Source organism: Protopterus annectens, chromosome 10.part0, assembly GCF_019279795.1.
Source record: "Protopterus annectens isolate FY-2018-M chromosome 10.part0, PAN1.0, whole genome shotgun sequence".
NCBI lineage: Eukaryota > Metazoa > Chordata > Ceratodontiformes > Protopteridae > Protopterus > Protopterus annectens.
Genome location: NC_056744.1, coordinates 1,634,726,361 through 1,634,743,971, shown reverse-complemented (window position 1 = coordinate 1,634,743,971; position 17,611 = coordinate 1,634,726,361). Strand labels below are relative to the sequence as shown.

At 39.2% G+C, this 17,611-nt stretch overlaps 1 protein-coding gene across 1 annotated transcript in view; it reads left to right on the top strand.

The window, feature by feature from the left end:
• Positions 1 to 16,046: 16,046 nt before the first annotated feature.
• The window catches only part of LOC122813819 (nuclear factor 7, brain-like), a 44,427-nt gene continuing 42,862 nt past the window's right edge, over positions 16,047 to 17,611 (top strand). Inside the window, exon 1 of the mRNA XM_044086346.1 lies at positions 16,047 to 16,743. Within this exon, the coding sequence (XP_043942281.1) occupies positions 16,360 to 16,743 (384 nt within the window). The 5' untranslated portion in view covers positions 16,047 to 16,359. The remainder of the gene's footprint in view (positions 16,744 to 17,611) is intronic.

Below are 17,611 nucleotides of genomic sequence, written 5' to 3'. Positions count from 1 at the left end.
AAAAACTCCCATTTGTAGTATAACAGAAGGATAGTAGCTGGGGAAGGTTGTGCAAAGGATAAAGAGAAAAGTGAAAGTTGCAAGAAGAGGCAAATGAACATAAAACACAGACATAGACGTGTGGTAGTGAAATCAAAGGTGAAAATAACAGTGGACGAATATAGCTAGAAGGGGAGTACAAGGTGATGGGGAGAGTTGGACAATAAAAAAGGTACAAGGAATGACATATAGGGCAGGGGAACACATGAATGGGGAGAAAGGACAGAATATGTAGCACATATCATGCTAGACCCAGCTCTCTAGATAAATCACTTATATCTCTGTCACTGGATTGGGTCGATTTAAGCTTCGAGTTTCTAAAGTTTAACCCAACAATCCACTTATGCTGTACTGATGAGGGCACAAGTGTATAGCCAGTGGGATTTGGCTTTCTTGGCCTCAATGTGCCCATAAAGATTTGAAAAGTAAAAAATCATAGACATTCAGAAGCCATGTAGCTGAAACACTGGTATGTCCTTAAGGGTTCAGTTACATATATCCCATTGGCCTCCAATACTTAAGGTACTACCCATTGAAGAATCTACCTTGGATGTTTTTCTCTTACAGTTTTTAACCTCCTTGTCTTTAAGGTAATGTTGGTATCAGCTAGATGGTACAACTGAGTTGTTTACAATTAAAGTTTAGTGCTTTCTGATATCTGTGTCTCAGATTTACCTTTTTTGGCACCAGCCATCTCCTGAGTCAGTTCAGTTTGAAGAGTGTTACCCTAAAGATCTAAAGGTCCTTGATTCAATCCAGGTTTTGGCAGGTTAGCCTTTAATCTGGCAGTTTGGCAATAGGTGCAGAAGGTTAAGACTGTGAGTTGTACTTCCTATTGCACAGGGTTTGATTCCAACAGCCCTCATTTGCCTACTGTTTGACCTTGAGCAAGTCACTTAATCAGACAGTAATGGGGGGGGGGGGTAATTTGGGCAAGACTCCTCAATGGTCCCCTGGATACAAGCCTAGTAATTACCTATTAACAATACGAACAAAGTTTTGACCCGTAAATATAGGATGTTAAATACTGATATGGTTGTGACAGCTTCAACAAAAACTATCTAAAAGTCTGAAGCCAGTAGTAATTAGTATACCACTTCAATACACAAACCCTTAGATAAAAAAATAAATCACCAGCCACAAACACTTAAACTGATTTATAACATTCTTTACTTGAAAAAAATATTAAGCAATGCAATGTATAAAACTGAATATGCAAGCTGATATAAACTTGCACAAAGAAAATTCAGTCACAGGATTTTGTACTTCCTATATTCAAATCTGGGTTGTATTTTTTTCTGAGGAGTGGGAGATGTTGAGTCCAACAAATTAGTGTTCAAAAAAGTGTAACATTTCTAAGGTGAAAACACTACAAAAGTGTACACATTTGAGAAGCCAGATTTCATTTCAATTGCTAACAATTCTGCTGGATTTCCAGCGAAAGCAGTCACATACGTACTGCATTGCACTTTTTACTGCCTATACATGCTACAGATTTTATATGCTGTAAAATCTACAATGACCACCCTTTTTATGAAAAAGTATAATTACATTTGCTTTAGCTGAATACAGTTTCTTCACACTCCTCCTCTGTAAAAGACCTCCATTAATAGACTGCTAGTGAGATTTTTGGAGAGTATCAAAAATTAATCTACGGGTATAAAGTGCATTTCAAGTTACACTTACCCAATTCCTTATTTTCTAAGCATCTCTGCATTTCTGATAGCATGATATAACACTTCTGGCATCCTTTCCCTGACAGATAACACTGCCCTTTTGATTAACTCTGACTTAGCAGGGACACATACCCAAATTCTTCTAATACTGCTTGGATTTATTGAACCTGCACCCTCTCAAACTCAGGAATCCCACTCTGCTTTCCTGAAAACATTGGAGAACATGAAGATCTCTCTGAACACCATTATATTGGGTGACTTCAACTACCCAAACATTGACTGGGAGCACTACTCAAGCCCCAGCACCCTAGCCCAAAGGTTCCTGGAAATTATAAACTCAAATGCTATGGAACACCTAGTCACCACTCCCACAAGAGGGGACAACATACTAGACCTGATCATTACCAACATGGGGACTCTATGCTCCACACCAGAAGTATATCCCTCATTGGTAAGATCAGACCATAAATTAATTTCACTGGATGTCCACATCCCGACCCCACCCCCAGCCCAGAAAACCACAGTGAAAAACTTCTCAAAAGCGAACTACTCACTTCTCAAAACCGAAGTGGAATCCTTCAAGGCCCCAGGGCCAGTGGAAACTACGGCCCAAACTGCAGAATCCTATATAAATGCATTCTACGGACATCTCCAGGAATGCATGGATCATGCTATCCCAAACAAAACTAAGACCCAGTCATCCAAAGGCAGGCATCCAGTCTGGTGGACCCCTGCCATAAATAAACTGTACAACAGAAGGAGGAAGCTACTACATGATAGAGCAAAATCCCTAATAGGGAAGGCATCTCTGATCAGTACTAGCAAAAAATTACGATCCCTCATAAAATCCTCCAAGGCCAGCTTCGTGAAAAAAAATTGCACAGGACACCAAAGACAATCATAAGGCTTTTTTCAGTTATGTTAAGAACCTGGGCTGCAACTCCCAGACTTGTTCTGAGTTGATTCTAAACGACAAAAAATACACTGAACCCACAGACATCGCCAATATCCTGGCAGACAGGTTCAGTGCAAACTTCTCCCCCCCCCCCCCCCAAAAGAGCAAGTATCTATCCCGACAGAAGGCTGCCTCCAAAACATCTCTGATGCTCAGGTGAAGGCTGCCCTCTCCAAAGCAAAAAACACTGCTTCCATGGGACCAGATGGCATCCCAGGTTGCGTCCTACATGAACTCCAAGAGGAACTAATCCCTCAAATAAAACAGCTATACAATCTCAGCCTCACTACAGGATATGTGCCCACAGAATGGCGTACAGCAACAGTGGTCCCACTCCACAAAGGTGGAGCCTCTACGGACCCTGGAAACTATCGCCCCATAAGCCTGACTAGCTTAGTCTGCAAGGCTATGGAGAGGATCATCATGGAGCTCATAAACAAAGACATTGGGGACCTACAGACACTAGATCCTACCCAGTTTGGCTTTGTCAAGGGCAGATCCTGCCTTTTGAACCTAGTTGACTTCTTCAAAACAGTCACCAAAGCCATAGATGAAGGGAAGGTAGTCCACACAGCCTATCTGGACCTTGCAAAGGCATTTGACACAATACCCCACTCGGGCATCATAGATAAGCTATCCAGCTTAAATATAAACCCCCTATGTCACAAGATGGGTCGCAAACTGACTCAAAGACAGAACCCACAGAGTGAGAGTTGCTGGAGCCATGTCAGACTCAAAACCGGTCACAAGTGGCATCCCACAGGGTTCTGTCCTGGGACCACTCTTGTTTGGTATATACTTTTCCGAGGTACAGGCAAATGTGGGGGGACTATGGCTCACCAAGTTCTCAGACGACTGCAAACTGGGTGCCATAATCGACTCTCCAGCTGACACAAACATCCTTCAAAAAGGTCTCACAGAGACAGATAACTGGTGCCAGCACCATGGTTTAAAGCTAAATGCCAAAAAATGTATAGTCATACCCTTTGGCAAAAACAATGTGCCCACAAATTACCACATAGGCGGAAACCCATTGAGTACAGAGAAAGTTATTAGAGACCTGGGGACCCAAGTTGATAGCAATCTCTCCTTTGAAAACCACATTGCCAAAGAAGTTAGAAAGACCTTCTACATAGCCCACCTCATCACGAAGGGTTTCACATCTAGATCAAGAGAGGTAATCGTGCCCCTTTATTCATCCCCCATCAGGCCCATCATAGAATACAATGCCCCTTTTGGGATGTACCTTACCTGACACCTGCAGCAATTAGAAAGACCCCAAAAGTATCTCACCAAGAGGATCAAGGGTCTCAAACAGATGCCATATGCTGATCGGTTAAAAAAACTCCAGCTCTACTCAGTTGCATAACGCCTACTTCGAGGCGATCTATGCCTGACATACAAAGCTATGTCAAATTCAGAATTAATGGACATGCTCCACCTCAGTAAATCTAAATCCCTTAGAGCCACCTGCTCGAGGGACTTGAACCTCAGCATAGAAATAAATAGAACTTGCTGGAGGGACAGGTTCATAACCCAGAGGCTCCCTTCGCTCTGGAATAGAATTCCAGTTCATGTGAGGCAGAGCACCTCACTGAATCTCTTCAAGAAGAATCTCGATAGGTGGATGGGGGATCATAGGTTTGTCCCAGGGATTACTCCCGTGTCACTATTAGACAGAGGCACAGTAAACTAAACCTTAAAAAGGGCACAGTATACTCAAATCAAGGGGTGGCATAAGCCATGCAGAATCGGGTTAGGCTTATAATTGCCCCAGGGCAGATAGCCTAGTATGAACCTATGAACCTATGACACACCATCTACAATAATACTACCTCAATTACTTAAGCATCAGTCTGAGCATCACTGAGGAAATCAACTAACATACTCCCGTCCAATTCTTCTTGTAACCTACTGCATATGCTAAGTACTAGCATCTGTCTTGTGGTAGAGCTTCATCATATTAATATGGTAGAGTTTGTGTTTTGGCCTCTTATCTGCAACTCTAGCACATACGTAACACCACTCACCTTAGAGTGGTGAAGGAGCATCCCCATACTGTCTGCAATATATTTGATTTTTCTCTGACTGTATACTCTCAGGATCTCACTGTTAAGACACAGTAAACTTTTTGTTGCATGTGTGCTTGTGATAAGTGCTCCTGTGCCAACTCCATGCTTAAGTTCAGTCCAAACTCCATGACCAACTCCTTGTGGGAAATACATTCAACCTCCAATTCATTGTGAATTAAGTCCAATGCCCCCTCGCACTGTGACCAAAAAAATATACATCTCAAATGGCAAAAAAACTGTGAATTCTTGGGATGCTTCTCGTATGGAAAACAGAGATGAAGTAAGTACTTGTCCTACTCCCATTTAAACTGGTCTTCAAATGCTCTAAGAATGGTCTTGACAGCAACATTAAAATTAACATTCATGCCATTTGTAGATGGTAGGGGGGATTTTAAGTGCTCTGCATCCACAGTGCTATAACAAACAAATCAGCAGGTGTGACATGAAGTTAGCCTGTCAGTATTTTCCAGGGAATCTGATGAACATTTCTTATACAACATTTGCCACATTTTCTAGCTCAACAGAGGATGAAGGTATAGATTCAAGATCATTAGCAGCATAGTCGACTAGTGACAGGATATACTTCATTTATCTGTGGTCCTTGGGGTACTGAGAGACGCTACAACACCCATGCCTACATTCTGAAATGGTTCTTTGATAAAAGGCAATGGCAACAAACCAGCCTTAGATTTGCGTCCTGCCTTGCCAACAATTTGATCTGTTCACATAACTTGCAAGACCCCATCACATCTATTGCAATGCCTGGCCAATAAAATTTCTCATAGGCATGATTTTTTTAGAATTTATGCCCAAATGGCATGAAAAGGAATATCATGGCTTATAGTCAGAAGTGCCCAATACTGCATCCTTAGGATTAACTGCAAAATTGCTTTTCTTTGTATCCTTTGTTCAAGAACCCATTCTTTGCACAGTATCCCCTTGTCACAGTCTTTAGACACCTTCTACCTGGGGGATATGCAGATCAGTGGCCACCACCCTCAAACTTTGTAAGGTGGGATCTCAGAGCTCTGCCTGTCTCAGCTCTCTTTTGTTAGCCTTCCCCATTCTCTGTGCAATGGAAGTTTAGTATCTTTTGACAAATGTGCCTCAGATTTACATTTTTTGTTACCAACCATCTCTTACGCTGACGCAGCCCTTCCAGAGGAAGGACAGTACCTTCTAACAGTTGTGGCTAAAGTTGAGGATTCCTGCTACTACCTAGCTCTTTTCCTAAAGTAGCCACTTCCATTCACTTCCAGCAGAAGCTGGATACCTCCTCCTTATAGAATGTGTGCCTGGCTGCATGTAACTACAGGTTCACAAAACATTGTGTCATCAAAGTCAATGCCTGCTAGGATAGCATCAAACATAGTCAGCTTCTTGTCTACTTGCTCCCTCTTTGTCCGCTGGGTCCTAAACAAATGGCATCTGGCAAGGTGTCCCTCCCATGGCCCTAACTAGAGACAACAGTTCAGGGAAGTAATGTTCGTCTCTAACAACTGTGGGCTTAAGAAGAGTTATACCTGATTCATTATTTCTCCTAGCAATGATTCCTTTACCATATACCAAGATAGGATACAAGCCTTTGTGATAATCTGGAGCAGCTGAAGTTTGAAAACAACTCACCCCTTCTGTGGTGCTACCTCTGTCAGCTTACCCATATGACTTTTGTTCCTTAGCTTGTTGCCACTGAGCACATTTAGACCATACATGTCCCATCCCAAACTCCAATCAGTTATTCAGATTCTCATATCCTTAGGAAAAATATTGAGTGCTTGCTGTATTATCATAAGGTCTCCCACCATTTCAAAAGTATTAACTTTAGTAGGTGAGGGAGCAGATGTTAGGTAAGTGTTTATTTCTGCAATGAAATCAGTGAAACTGTCATTTGGTTTTCTCTTATATTATGTACAGTTTTAATATACACCTCTTTCAAATGCTTAAATAAATCTGGCAAAGTCACCCTCCTCTTTATAACACAGAAAAAAATAGCACTGATACTGGTATCTAGGACTCGATGTTTACTGTGTTTCTCACATGCCCCTGGAATATTCTCAGCATCTTTTCCCAATGTTGGTGCTACTTTTTTATTTCTGCAGCTCTGGCTTCTCTCTTCTCTTTCTCTCTGTTTTCATCTCGAACTGTTACATTGTGATTGATGCTTTGGTTCCAAGATGTTGTATCCCCAGCTCTAATCTCTTTAATTCAAGCTACACTTTGAGGTAATCTGGGGAAAACTTACATTGCTTTGCTGTATACTATGTACTCACATTCACCAAAAGGCTGCTTCTAGTTGCAGGGAACTGAGTCTTAGTTGTATACAAGAATGCCACCATATCATCCTTGGACAAGTCAGCATGTTGAAGGTTTTTCAGAATGCAATCTTTAATCAGCTAAACAGTGGCACATTTGTCATGCTCCACAGAGCTAACTATTCTGTTTTAAAAAAATGATGTGTGTGGTGTACTGTTTAATATTTATGGTGTACCTTCAAGTGTACATTTTCTTTCTGGTAACAACACAAATTTTCAGGTTTTACAAGTTCAGCTCTGAATGCATCCACAATCCAATCCATGAAAAAAATATATTAGATAAACTGGTGAATAATAACCACCTGCTGTCACCAATTTTTATGTGAGAGTCAGGAACTTCAGTCTCACAATCCTCACCACTAATACCTAATAATTTGCGGATCAAAGAGACCTTAACAACATACCATAAATATTCACTGCTTCCTTTGGGTAATAACCTATACCTACCACAACCAAATAAAAACTTTGCACTTGCAGCTACATCTCAGAGTTACTATTACTAGCCTCCCATGATTTTACCCAACTTCCAGTAGCTTCTAGTGTAATCTTACCAACAGTAAAGATTATTTTACATACACACACACACACACACACACACACACACACACACACACACACACACACACACACACGCTCCCTCACTGTTTTTATGTAGGGTTAATGGCACCTTTCCATTACCAACAACCACTTTCTTTCTCTTTACTGTAATACTGCCATCAACCAGGCCACTCTAGCATGCTAAAAACACAATTACTATTTACCCTTAAAATAATCTAACTGTTAAATACTGATATGGTAGCAACAGCTACAGCAGTAACTTTTTCAAAAGGCTGCAACCACCCATTATTAGTATGCAATTTCAATGCACATAGCCTTGCATTGCTAATAAATAATCTGTCATAAGCATTTAGAATTGAATACTAAAATTATTCACCTGAAAAAATAAAATGAAGCAATATACTTTGTAAAATCAAATGCATAAGCAAGTTATAAATTTGCAAAAAGAAAATACAATACAAACTAAATAGTTTTAAGCAGTAAAGAAGCATATAGTCGAGCTCTAATGACTTTATTGGACCTTTATCTGCCAGCAGCTAAAGATTGAGTTTCTACTCAGTCAGACGTTTTAGTCCAAATTGATAGTTGCAAATTTTCACAGGCCATGAAGTCCAGCTGTATCTCTGGCTAACACTGCAATCTACCTACACTGTCAGGAAGTAAGCCAGCAACTAAGTTGGCTAACCATTTTCTCTCTACTTAAAAATCCTAGGCTCTATATTTCCTGTATCATTCAAATAAATTAATGCATTATGTAAGCTAAATTTACATTTGAGAAGGCACATTTAGTTTCAGTTTCTACAAGTTCTACATCATTTCAACTGAAAGTAGTCAAATACTCAGTGCAATTTGCTTTTTTCCATTCTATATATTTTATAAGTACTGAAAGACTTACAACCACAGATTTTATTTTAAAAATAAGGCTACACTTCCTTCAGCTAATTCAGCTTATTTGCAATGACTGCAAACTTTACTTTATCCTTTAGTGGTGCCACCAGACACTACCGGGATAAGTCCATGGATTTTACTGGATATGTTTCCACCATACCTCTCGGCTCTCCAGATTTTTGCAGAATGTCCAGATTTTTGCCTGTTATTTTTGCTCTGTTCCTCACAAAATGTGTGGTTTTCTGGCAAATCACTGAGGACAGAACCCATTAAATAATGATATATATATTTGAATTTTAGATTTTATCTTCTTCAGAAAATGCACGTTAACATAAATAGTTTATTCAATCAACTTTCAAAGTTTACAGGAGCAATATTAAAAATGGTTTCTACTTTTGGGTCTTTGCCCCTTCATTATTTTTGTCTTTGCCCAGATTTCTTGGATTAAGAGGTTGAGATGTATGGTTTCTGTGATAAACTGAGATGCTGCCAGCCTAGCTAGCTGGAATTTTATAAATAATTATATGTCACTTGAAAATATTAATGTGGTTTATATAGAGAATTGTGAAGGCCGCCAGCCCAGCTAGCTAGAATTTTGTAAATAATTCTATGTCATTTGTAAATAGTAATATGATTTGTATGCTTGCCCTACAAATGTAAGAAAATTGTATGTCATGTGCTGAGCTTCAAGAATATAACCACAGTGTATCCTACTGGAAAAAAAAACAGAGTTAACTTGCATGACTCTAAGAAAATAAGTTGAGAAGCAAAGAGTTTTATGATTGTGTTTACCATAGCTAGAAGACAATATGTCTGCAGCTAAAAATTCTTTGTATTGTCTGGAATCAGAAATAATTGCAGGTTTCAAAGGTAAAAAGTGTTTTAACAGTTTTATGATTTCCAGTTCCAGGCAAGTTTCTAAGAGGTAAGTATTCTTGACACTGAAGTGCTAATTTTTAGGTTTCCGTTGGTCTGGAAACTAAAGGCAGAGGTGACAAGAATGACGTAATCTGAGATAACCCAGCAGAAATGTTTGATAGTAACTTAAGAACTATTTCAGAGGGTGGAGTCTGTGCGTTTTGTATCTTGCATTGGATCTAGAAACATCATCTCACCAGCACTTCTGCCTTGCTAATAGTAAGCACTAGATTAAAGTGATTTCTGTTAGAGATAGATAGGAATATAGTAAGATCAGTCTAGATGTTTTCTGTATTTATGTGAGACTGTATTGCAATGTTGTTTTAAAATATTTCCTGTGATTCTGAACTCTGTTATCACTGTATTGTTATTGAGAATTGTCTTTTTTTATTATTTATTATTAAATATATTTAAACATTTTATTTGTGGCTGGTTTGTTTAGAGATATTTAAGCTCTTAGAGTACTTGCATATGTATTTGGTGACTCTGTACAGGCCACTCTTAAATAGCCTTAAAAGTCTTGGACACACCTACCATTTGGATTACAGTAGCATTACACAGTAGAATTGGTCACCCTTTGGGGAGGGCCTTATAGTAGCTGATAAGTAAGGGTGGTTGGTGGCAGTGATTTCTACCTTATAGTCTGGGCAGAAGGGGGCATAGCTAGTGAACGTGTGACAGCCTTCCCCAGGAGTGTCTATTTGTATATAAATCAAATGTGTGTGTGTGTGTGTGTGTGTGTGTGAGCTAGTTGGGCAGGGATATGAAGTACTGGTTGGACAGAGAGGGTGCTGGAGGTTTTGGCTTGACCACTTTGCTGAGATTTTAACCCTATAGCTGTGCCAGTGGGGAGTCTTATTGGGGATCTGGAGAGAGAGAGAGAGGGAGAGGGAGAAACCAACCCCAGAGTGACTGTGATCTCTGTGTGATCTTAAGGGAAATTGTACTTTACTGTCTGTGTACTTGTCATCCTCACTGGTGTTGGTGGTGAGAATTGAGGCTCTTTGGCCAGCGCAGGGGAGGCACAGTTTCTACACAAACATTGTGGTGCATTCATTAAAAGTCTGCGGACGTGTCTTCCATAGTCCTACACTGACTTCACCAAACAATAAGTTCTACTGAAGCTGGCAAAGGTAAAACCAACATTTCACATTTTTTTTAATAGACAAATGTGAATTTAAATTAGGAATGATGTGGAGGAAAAAGCACTGAGGTGCAGTAGGCACAACATGCTTTAACACAAAAGTTAAGTCAGCACCTGTACAGGAATATTTTAAGCTAATAAGCATTGAAACTATGCCATCACTGCATAATTTGCAATTAAAATATTAAATAATGTATACTGGGCATCAACATATATTGCAGTATAGAGGACTAATTAAGTGGGTTACTTGGGCCACATGTAATTGTGGGAAGGAAATCAGATCTGGTGGACTGTGTTTTGCAAATTACTGACTGGTCATTCATTGTTTTCCCATCTCTATGTATGCACCTAGATTTGGAAATGGTACAATATACAAAAAAAAAGAACTGCAGGCATTGCATTTCCATCTCCAGTGGTGCAAACCCTATTGAACAACTTAGCCATTTTGTGTTGAGGGCTCTTTGTACTTCCCCCATGCTGGGGGGGGGGTGCCCTTGCTCTTGAATTCACTAATTATTCTTAGTTCCAATCTAGTCTAACTAGAACCATTACCTTTCTGATTGCATCTCTTAACTCAGACTTGCATTTTTTTTTTCATTTAAAAATTTCAGAATCCTATACATTTGCCTCCTTGTTTATATACCTACACGGCTACCAGCCTGCCAATTTACATGTCTGCTAGTGTAGCTCTTGCTCTTAAGGAATTTGTTATGTTACAGCATCATAAATGACATGTTGTCAGTCATACTCCACTGCCAGTGTTTCCAATAATTTCCAAACTTTACTGACTCTGAGTTACTCAAAGCACTTTTAGATCCAAACTGGAGTATTTCTAGTGGTGGAAAACAGATAATACCATTCAAGCTCTTGGCGCATGAGATTGTACAAAGACAAAAATAATGTGGGAAGGGGACAAAGGCTCAAAAATTGGGACAGATTTTAATTATTGCTCTTCCAAACTTAAAATGTTTATAGAATGACAGGTTTTGCATGGGTGTGCATTTTCTGACGGATTTTATTTTGATTTTCCTGGGTTGAGACAACTTGATCCTTTGGGATCAGTGCTTTACCCCGGTTAACAAATTCAAAATAAAATAATATGTTAAGTCTGAAACCTCAAATGTCTGTCATTATTTAGCGACTTCGGTCCTCAAGGATTTGCAGAAAACGTGGACATATTGCAAAAATGTGGACAGCTGAGATGTAAGTTCCTATATTAGCCTATGAAATAATGTAGAATTGTACAAAAACACCACTCTTTAGCAGGGACGTCGGGAAGCATACGCACTGTACTGATTCCAGTACAACTTCTTTAGAAGAGGGGGTAGCTTTTTTAATAAAAAAAATGACATATTTTTCTTTAAAAAAAAAAAGCGTTGGCTCCTTTAAGCATGGCTACATACCATACCAGCCAGTTGGAATTGAGCTCACGTCATGTCCGGCTGACTGGCTGCGAGTGGGAAATGTGCATAGCTTGAATTGTTGCAGGAAATGTGCATAGCTTGAATGTATTGCCACATGCAATCGCGAATGGATTAGGGAGTGTGTATGCAAAGCAATCGCAAATGGATTATCATTGTGGATTCAGGTAAGGTGTGTGCAAAGCAATCGCAAATGGGTGGATTATCATTGTGGTGAACGGATTCAGGTAAGGAAATGTGCATAGCTTGAATGTATTGCCATGTGTGTGTTATCATTGTGGTGAACGGATTCAGGTAAGGAAATGTGCATAGCTTGAATGTATTGTCGTGTGTGTGTGTAAGGAAATGTGCATAGCTTGAATGTATTGCCGTGTGTGTGTGGATGGATTATCATTGTGGTGAACGGATTCAGGTAAGGAAATGTAAATAGCTTGAATGTATTGCCATGTGGGTGTGTGTAAGGAAATGTGCATAGCTTGAATGTATTGGTGTGTGTGTGTGTATTGGTGTGTGTGTGTGTGTGTGTGTGTGTGTGTGTGTGTGTGCCAGAGAGGGGTTGGTTCTCTATGTGTGGCTGAGTATACGTGAGTACAAAGTGGTAACAACACTGCAGATGGTTATGCAAAGGATTTAAGAACAGGTTCTATTGAACTGTGATCCTTTTTTATTCCCACATATACAAAGGGAAAACCTTCATACAACCTTAATCCCACAGCACACATGCATTAATGTTTTCCACATCTAGCGAAAACATTGCTTAAATAAATAATATAAACCAGTAAAATTAATATTGAATAGATATTTCTTCTAAAGAAAGACATAGTTTATAAACAGATAGGATGCAACTTTATAAGTGTGATTTTTGATTCTGCTGTATGCCAGCTTTCTGATAGTTAACTAATTTTGCCCCCAGATCTTTGAAAAGTACAATTTTCCGAGTTATCTGGCTTTTTTTTTCATTTCTGATTTACTTTACTGCCTTGTGGTAATATTTTAACCTTGCTATAGACTGTTTTTATTTAACTAAAGTTATTGTAGTAAATGATGCAGAGCTATACTACCTGCTCCAAATGTGGCATATCAGAGACTTAAAATAATGCAACTTCTAGGCACTGCAGACATCCAGAGAGTGTGTGTGTGTGTGTGTGTGTGTGTGTGTGTGTGTGTGTGTGTGTGTGAAAATGCCTCCCACATAATATACCTGCTGGCTATAGGTGTTCCAGCTCAAACCCTGTACCTTTGCTTCAGGGTAAGAAGAGCCTGAAGTCCCTAACCACCACCATTTCTAAACTTTGTTCAGATTTGTTTTCTAACAGTTGTGAGCTATGGTGAGAAGTGAGAACTGGAGTTGTATTTCCCCCATTATTGTTTTTGTTGTTTGTCCAGGTTTTTTGTGCTAAGGTGTGAAGTGAGAACTGAATTTGTATTCCCTCATTATTGGCTTTGTTTGTCCAGTTGTTTTGTGCTAAGAGGTTGAGAGCTATCTAAATGATAGCCATTAAGTTTCAGTCTTCCTATTTTTCACACTGCTTATTTAGCATAGTAGTATGTTACACTGACTGTAGTGCATATGGTTCTTGGTTCAAGACATGCATGGTGGTAACACAGCATTTTATTCTAGCAACTTTCCAAAATTATACAAGCAATGTTTAAAATGTGTCTCTGTTTTTTGGGCTTTTGTCCCCCCCCCCCCAATAAATGTTGGCTTTTTCCATATTTCTTGTGCTGCAAAGTTCAGAGATATAGCTGAGTGTCGAGTACATTTTACAAGGAGCTGAGAGCTGCAGGGGAACTAAAGTTTAGTGCTGCTTATGCTGTCTGCTTATACTGTTAATAGCACAACAGGTAGTGTACTTGCTTTTGATGCAGAAGACTGTGGGTTCTTCTCCCACAGTAGATAGATGCATTGCTGATACTGTACTGTGTTGTAAAGGGGGGTGGATGCTGTAGTCCTTTTTGGTGAAGGTATCTAGTAGTAACTATGAAGCTGTTATCAGTTTGCCATCCATTCCCTATTGCAGTATTACTAGCGTATCATTTTTTAATGCAACATAGGCAATTTATTTCTCAAGGGCAACAGGCACTTTATTTGTAGATGAAACCATGAAATATAAAGTTATTTGCTAGCAGCAGCCTCTTCATTAGTTACAGATTTCTTTAATGTGAAATTATGTAGATGGCTTTTACTAGTTCAGAGATTGTGCATATTTACTAGATACTGGTGGACTGTAGAAGTTTGAGTAGACTTTTATGATGGAAATGTTCTGAATTGGACTGTTTTGTCATTATTGGTGCATGCATTTTGTTTCATTTTTTTACTGGAAAAATGTTCAAAACAATAAATGTAAAATGCTCTCTAACAACTATACTGTATTGTACAAGGAATATCATTTAATACAATCAGGAAGGTGTATCAAAGAGTAAGTGTAACTTTCATGTGCAAAGGGCCTATGATTTAAAAACAGCCCAAAGTTAATCCTTATCTGTCATTGGCAAAATGTATTTTCTTTGAATGTGGGTTTCAATGCTGTTTCAATGAATGTGAGTTTTAATGCTATGTCTAGTTTCATTGTGAGACTGTATTACTTTGTTTAGCAGATATTTATTGGTGTTCGTGCTGTAAAATGCAAAATAAAACTTTTCTGGAAAATCATTTAGGAATGAAGTCACTAAATAATGACCGACGTTAAGTTTCAGATGTCATAATCTTCAGAAAAATGCATGCTAAAGCAAGACCTGTTATTCTATCAACTGTGTTAAGTTTATACAAGATCAATTTTTAGTACTGTTTATATGTTCCCCCAATATATTTGGTGTTGTCCAGATTTCCTGCATTAAGAGGTTGAGAGGAATGTGCAAATAAATTGCTTTATAGAATTAGGAATCTCCAAACCTCTCAACTGTCCCCAATTTTGGCTCAAAATGTTGCTCTCCCCCTTATAATCCCTCTGCAAAATAGCAATTTTGGAAGAAAACATGGAGGGTTTACAATTATCAATAACTGTAATGATCAGAGTTATACACTACTTTTATTTCAGAAATGTATGTAGATTCTCTAATTTTGTCAGCTGCTCAAGTTAACAGTGCTCATATTAAAATGGTGTCCCTTCTTTGACAAGTTCCCAGCTGTATTGTCTGGCAATTTTATATTTTTGCATCACATTTTTGGTCCGTTTTTCATAAAATTGCAGTTTCTGGCAAATTTGTGGCAAATCATTAAAGACTGAAGTTAGAAAATAATGGCAGACATTTGAGATTCAGATTTCATACCTTTCAGAAAATTCGTACTAATGCAAGACCTACTACTATTCTATTATCTTTCTCGGTTTATAAGAGCAATATTTTAAAAAATGTCCTTATTTTGGGCCTTTGCCTCAGTTTTATTTATGGGTTTATTGCTCTAAGAGGTTGAGAGGTATTTGTGTGTGTGTGTGTGTGTGTGGTAGGTAGCATATCTCTCAACTGTCCAAATTTTGCAGAATGTCCAGATTTTTGCCCCATATTTTTTGTCTGATCCTCATAAATTGTATGATTTTCTAGAAAATCATTGAAGGCTGAAGTTGCTAAATAATGACAGACATTTGAGTTTCAGACTTCATGTCCTTTAGAAAAATTCATACTAGCACAGATCCTGTTATTCTAGCAACTTTCTCATACTAGCACAAATTCTGTCATTCTAGCAACTTTCTAAGTTCACGAGAGCATTATTTTATATATGTCCCTGTTTATTTTAGGCTTTGTCCATATTTCTTGTACTAAGAGGTAGGTAGGGGTGTGTGTGTGAATGAAACACCCTAGTTAGAGGTAGCAGGTGGTTAGTAATTTACTCAAGCTCAAAACCTGTACCTTAGTTATAGAAAACAAAAGCATGAATCCTCCACCCCAACTACCATGCTGCATTTTTCAAAGAACTGACTTTCAGGTTCATTTTCAATTAAAGGAACCGAGTTTGAGTGAATCTATATTATATTACTGAAGAGGCATTATAGCGAATGCCTCTTCATCGACACTAAAGGAGCGAACCGTGAATTACAAGAATGGCCGTAGCTTGGCTGGGGAGGGAGAGTAGCAGTTTGAGAGCCGTGAATACAAATTTGAAAATCCTAGCGACACCCCTGCTCTTTAGCAAATGTAGTTCGTGTACCGCCAGTCCTTTGCAAGCTACACCCCAGTAAATAAAACGTTAGCCAATTTTGTGCGGTCCGTTTTTCTGTAGAGTGTTGCTGTTACAAGTTATTTTGTGAAAAAATGCGAAATTTGAGATAAAAAAAAACATTAAGGACAAAGGGCTCAAATGACGCCGGAAACGTGGTTCACGATGCCTCCGTGTTTTCTTAAAGCTGGTGAAACTGAAAGTACTAAGTAGTCCGACAACAATGGCAGACAGGAATCAGGCTGTACATTATCTCATTTGCACAATTTGTCAAGAGTTATTTCATTCTCCAGTAGCGACCCTGGAATGCGGACATAACTACTGTAAGTCGTGTATCGACAGGGCATGGCAGGAGGAGAACGTCCCCCGCTGCCCGGTGTGTAGACAGGAATTTCCCTCCAAAAAGTATGCTATCAACACAGCACTGGGTAACCTGGCAAAAGGAGCTCGGGAGGCAGAGGCAATCCCTAGATGTGAGGATCACGGCGAGAAACTGAGGTTATTCTGCAAGGAAGACAACATACCTGTGTGCGTGATTTGCCGTGATTCTCCAACACACGCCGGACATAGCTTCCTACCTGTGGGGGATGTTGCAAAAACGTTTAAGGTAAGTTACCTTTCTCATTAAAAAAAAAAAGTGATGTTGCTTTAGAGAAATCTTTTACTTCATAATTACTTAGCGGAGTACTGAATAATCGTACTGCAGCCGTTACAGGTTAGTTTTAGTAATTGTACTGAGGCACTTTGATGTTCTCCATTGGGTAATTTCCCAGAAATGTGGTTAGCCGTGGAACTGCTCCTTGATTTCTAAACTGTTGCATGTCTCCCGTCTTTGTACAAGACACACTCCTGATGTTTAGTTACTGTTCATACATTTCAGCTGTCCCTGATTTTCAGGGGCATCCCAGATTTAACTCAAATTTTATCTCCGTCCCTTCTAAAATCGGTGATCTTTGGAGAAAAGGAGGTGCTTTATATTTAACAAATAATAACAGCAACTCGAGTTACAGATGTCTTTTATGTAAGAAAATAGAAGCTAATTCACATTCTCTTATTCTGATAGTGGCCCGAGTTAATAGTACTAATATTTTAAAAGCGTCCCTAATTTTCCCTTCTTATTTTTGGATTTGTCCCTGATTCAGTTGGTTGAAAGCCACGACCGCTGTAATGGTAGAGTTATCAGTAAGATGATCAGCTGAACCTCCCATGAATGATTGTTCCTGCTGAAATAGTTAAACGCAGAACTGCACTTTGCTGAAGATTTTTTTTGGGGGGGTGCCTTTAGCAAAACTCAGTACCCACAAGATATAGTATTTGTGTTCTTTAGCAAGGATTGGAGAATGGGTACGATGTTCGTCGTCTCCCATTGCTGCAGTCCTGACTAATGGGTACTCCGCTGCCCTCCATCGGCCCGAATACCAAAGGGCTAGATATGGCGTCGGTCATGGCGCCCGAGACTGACGTGGTGTCAGTAT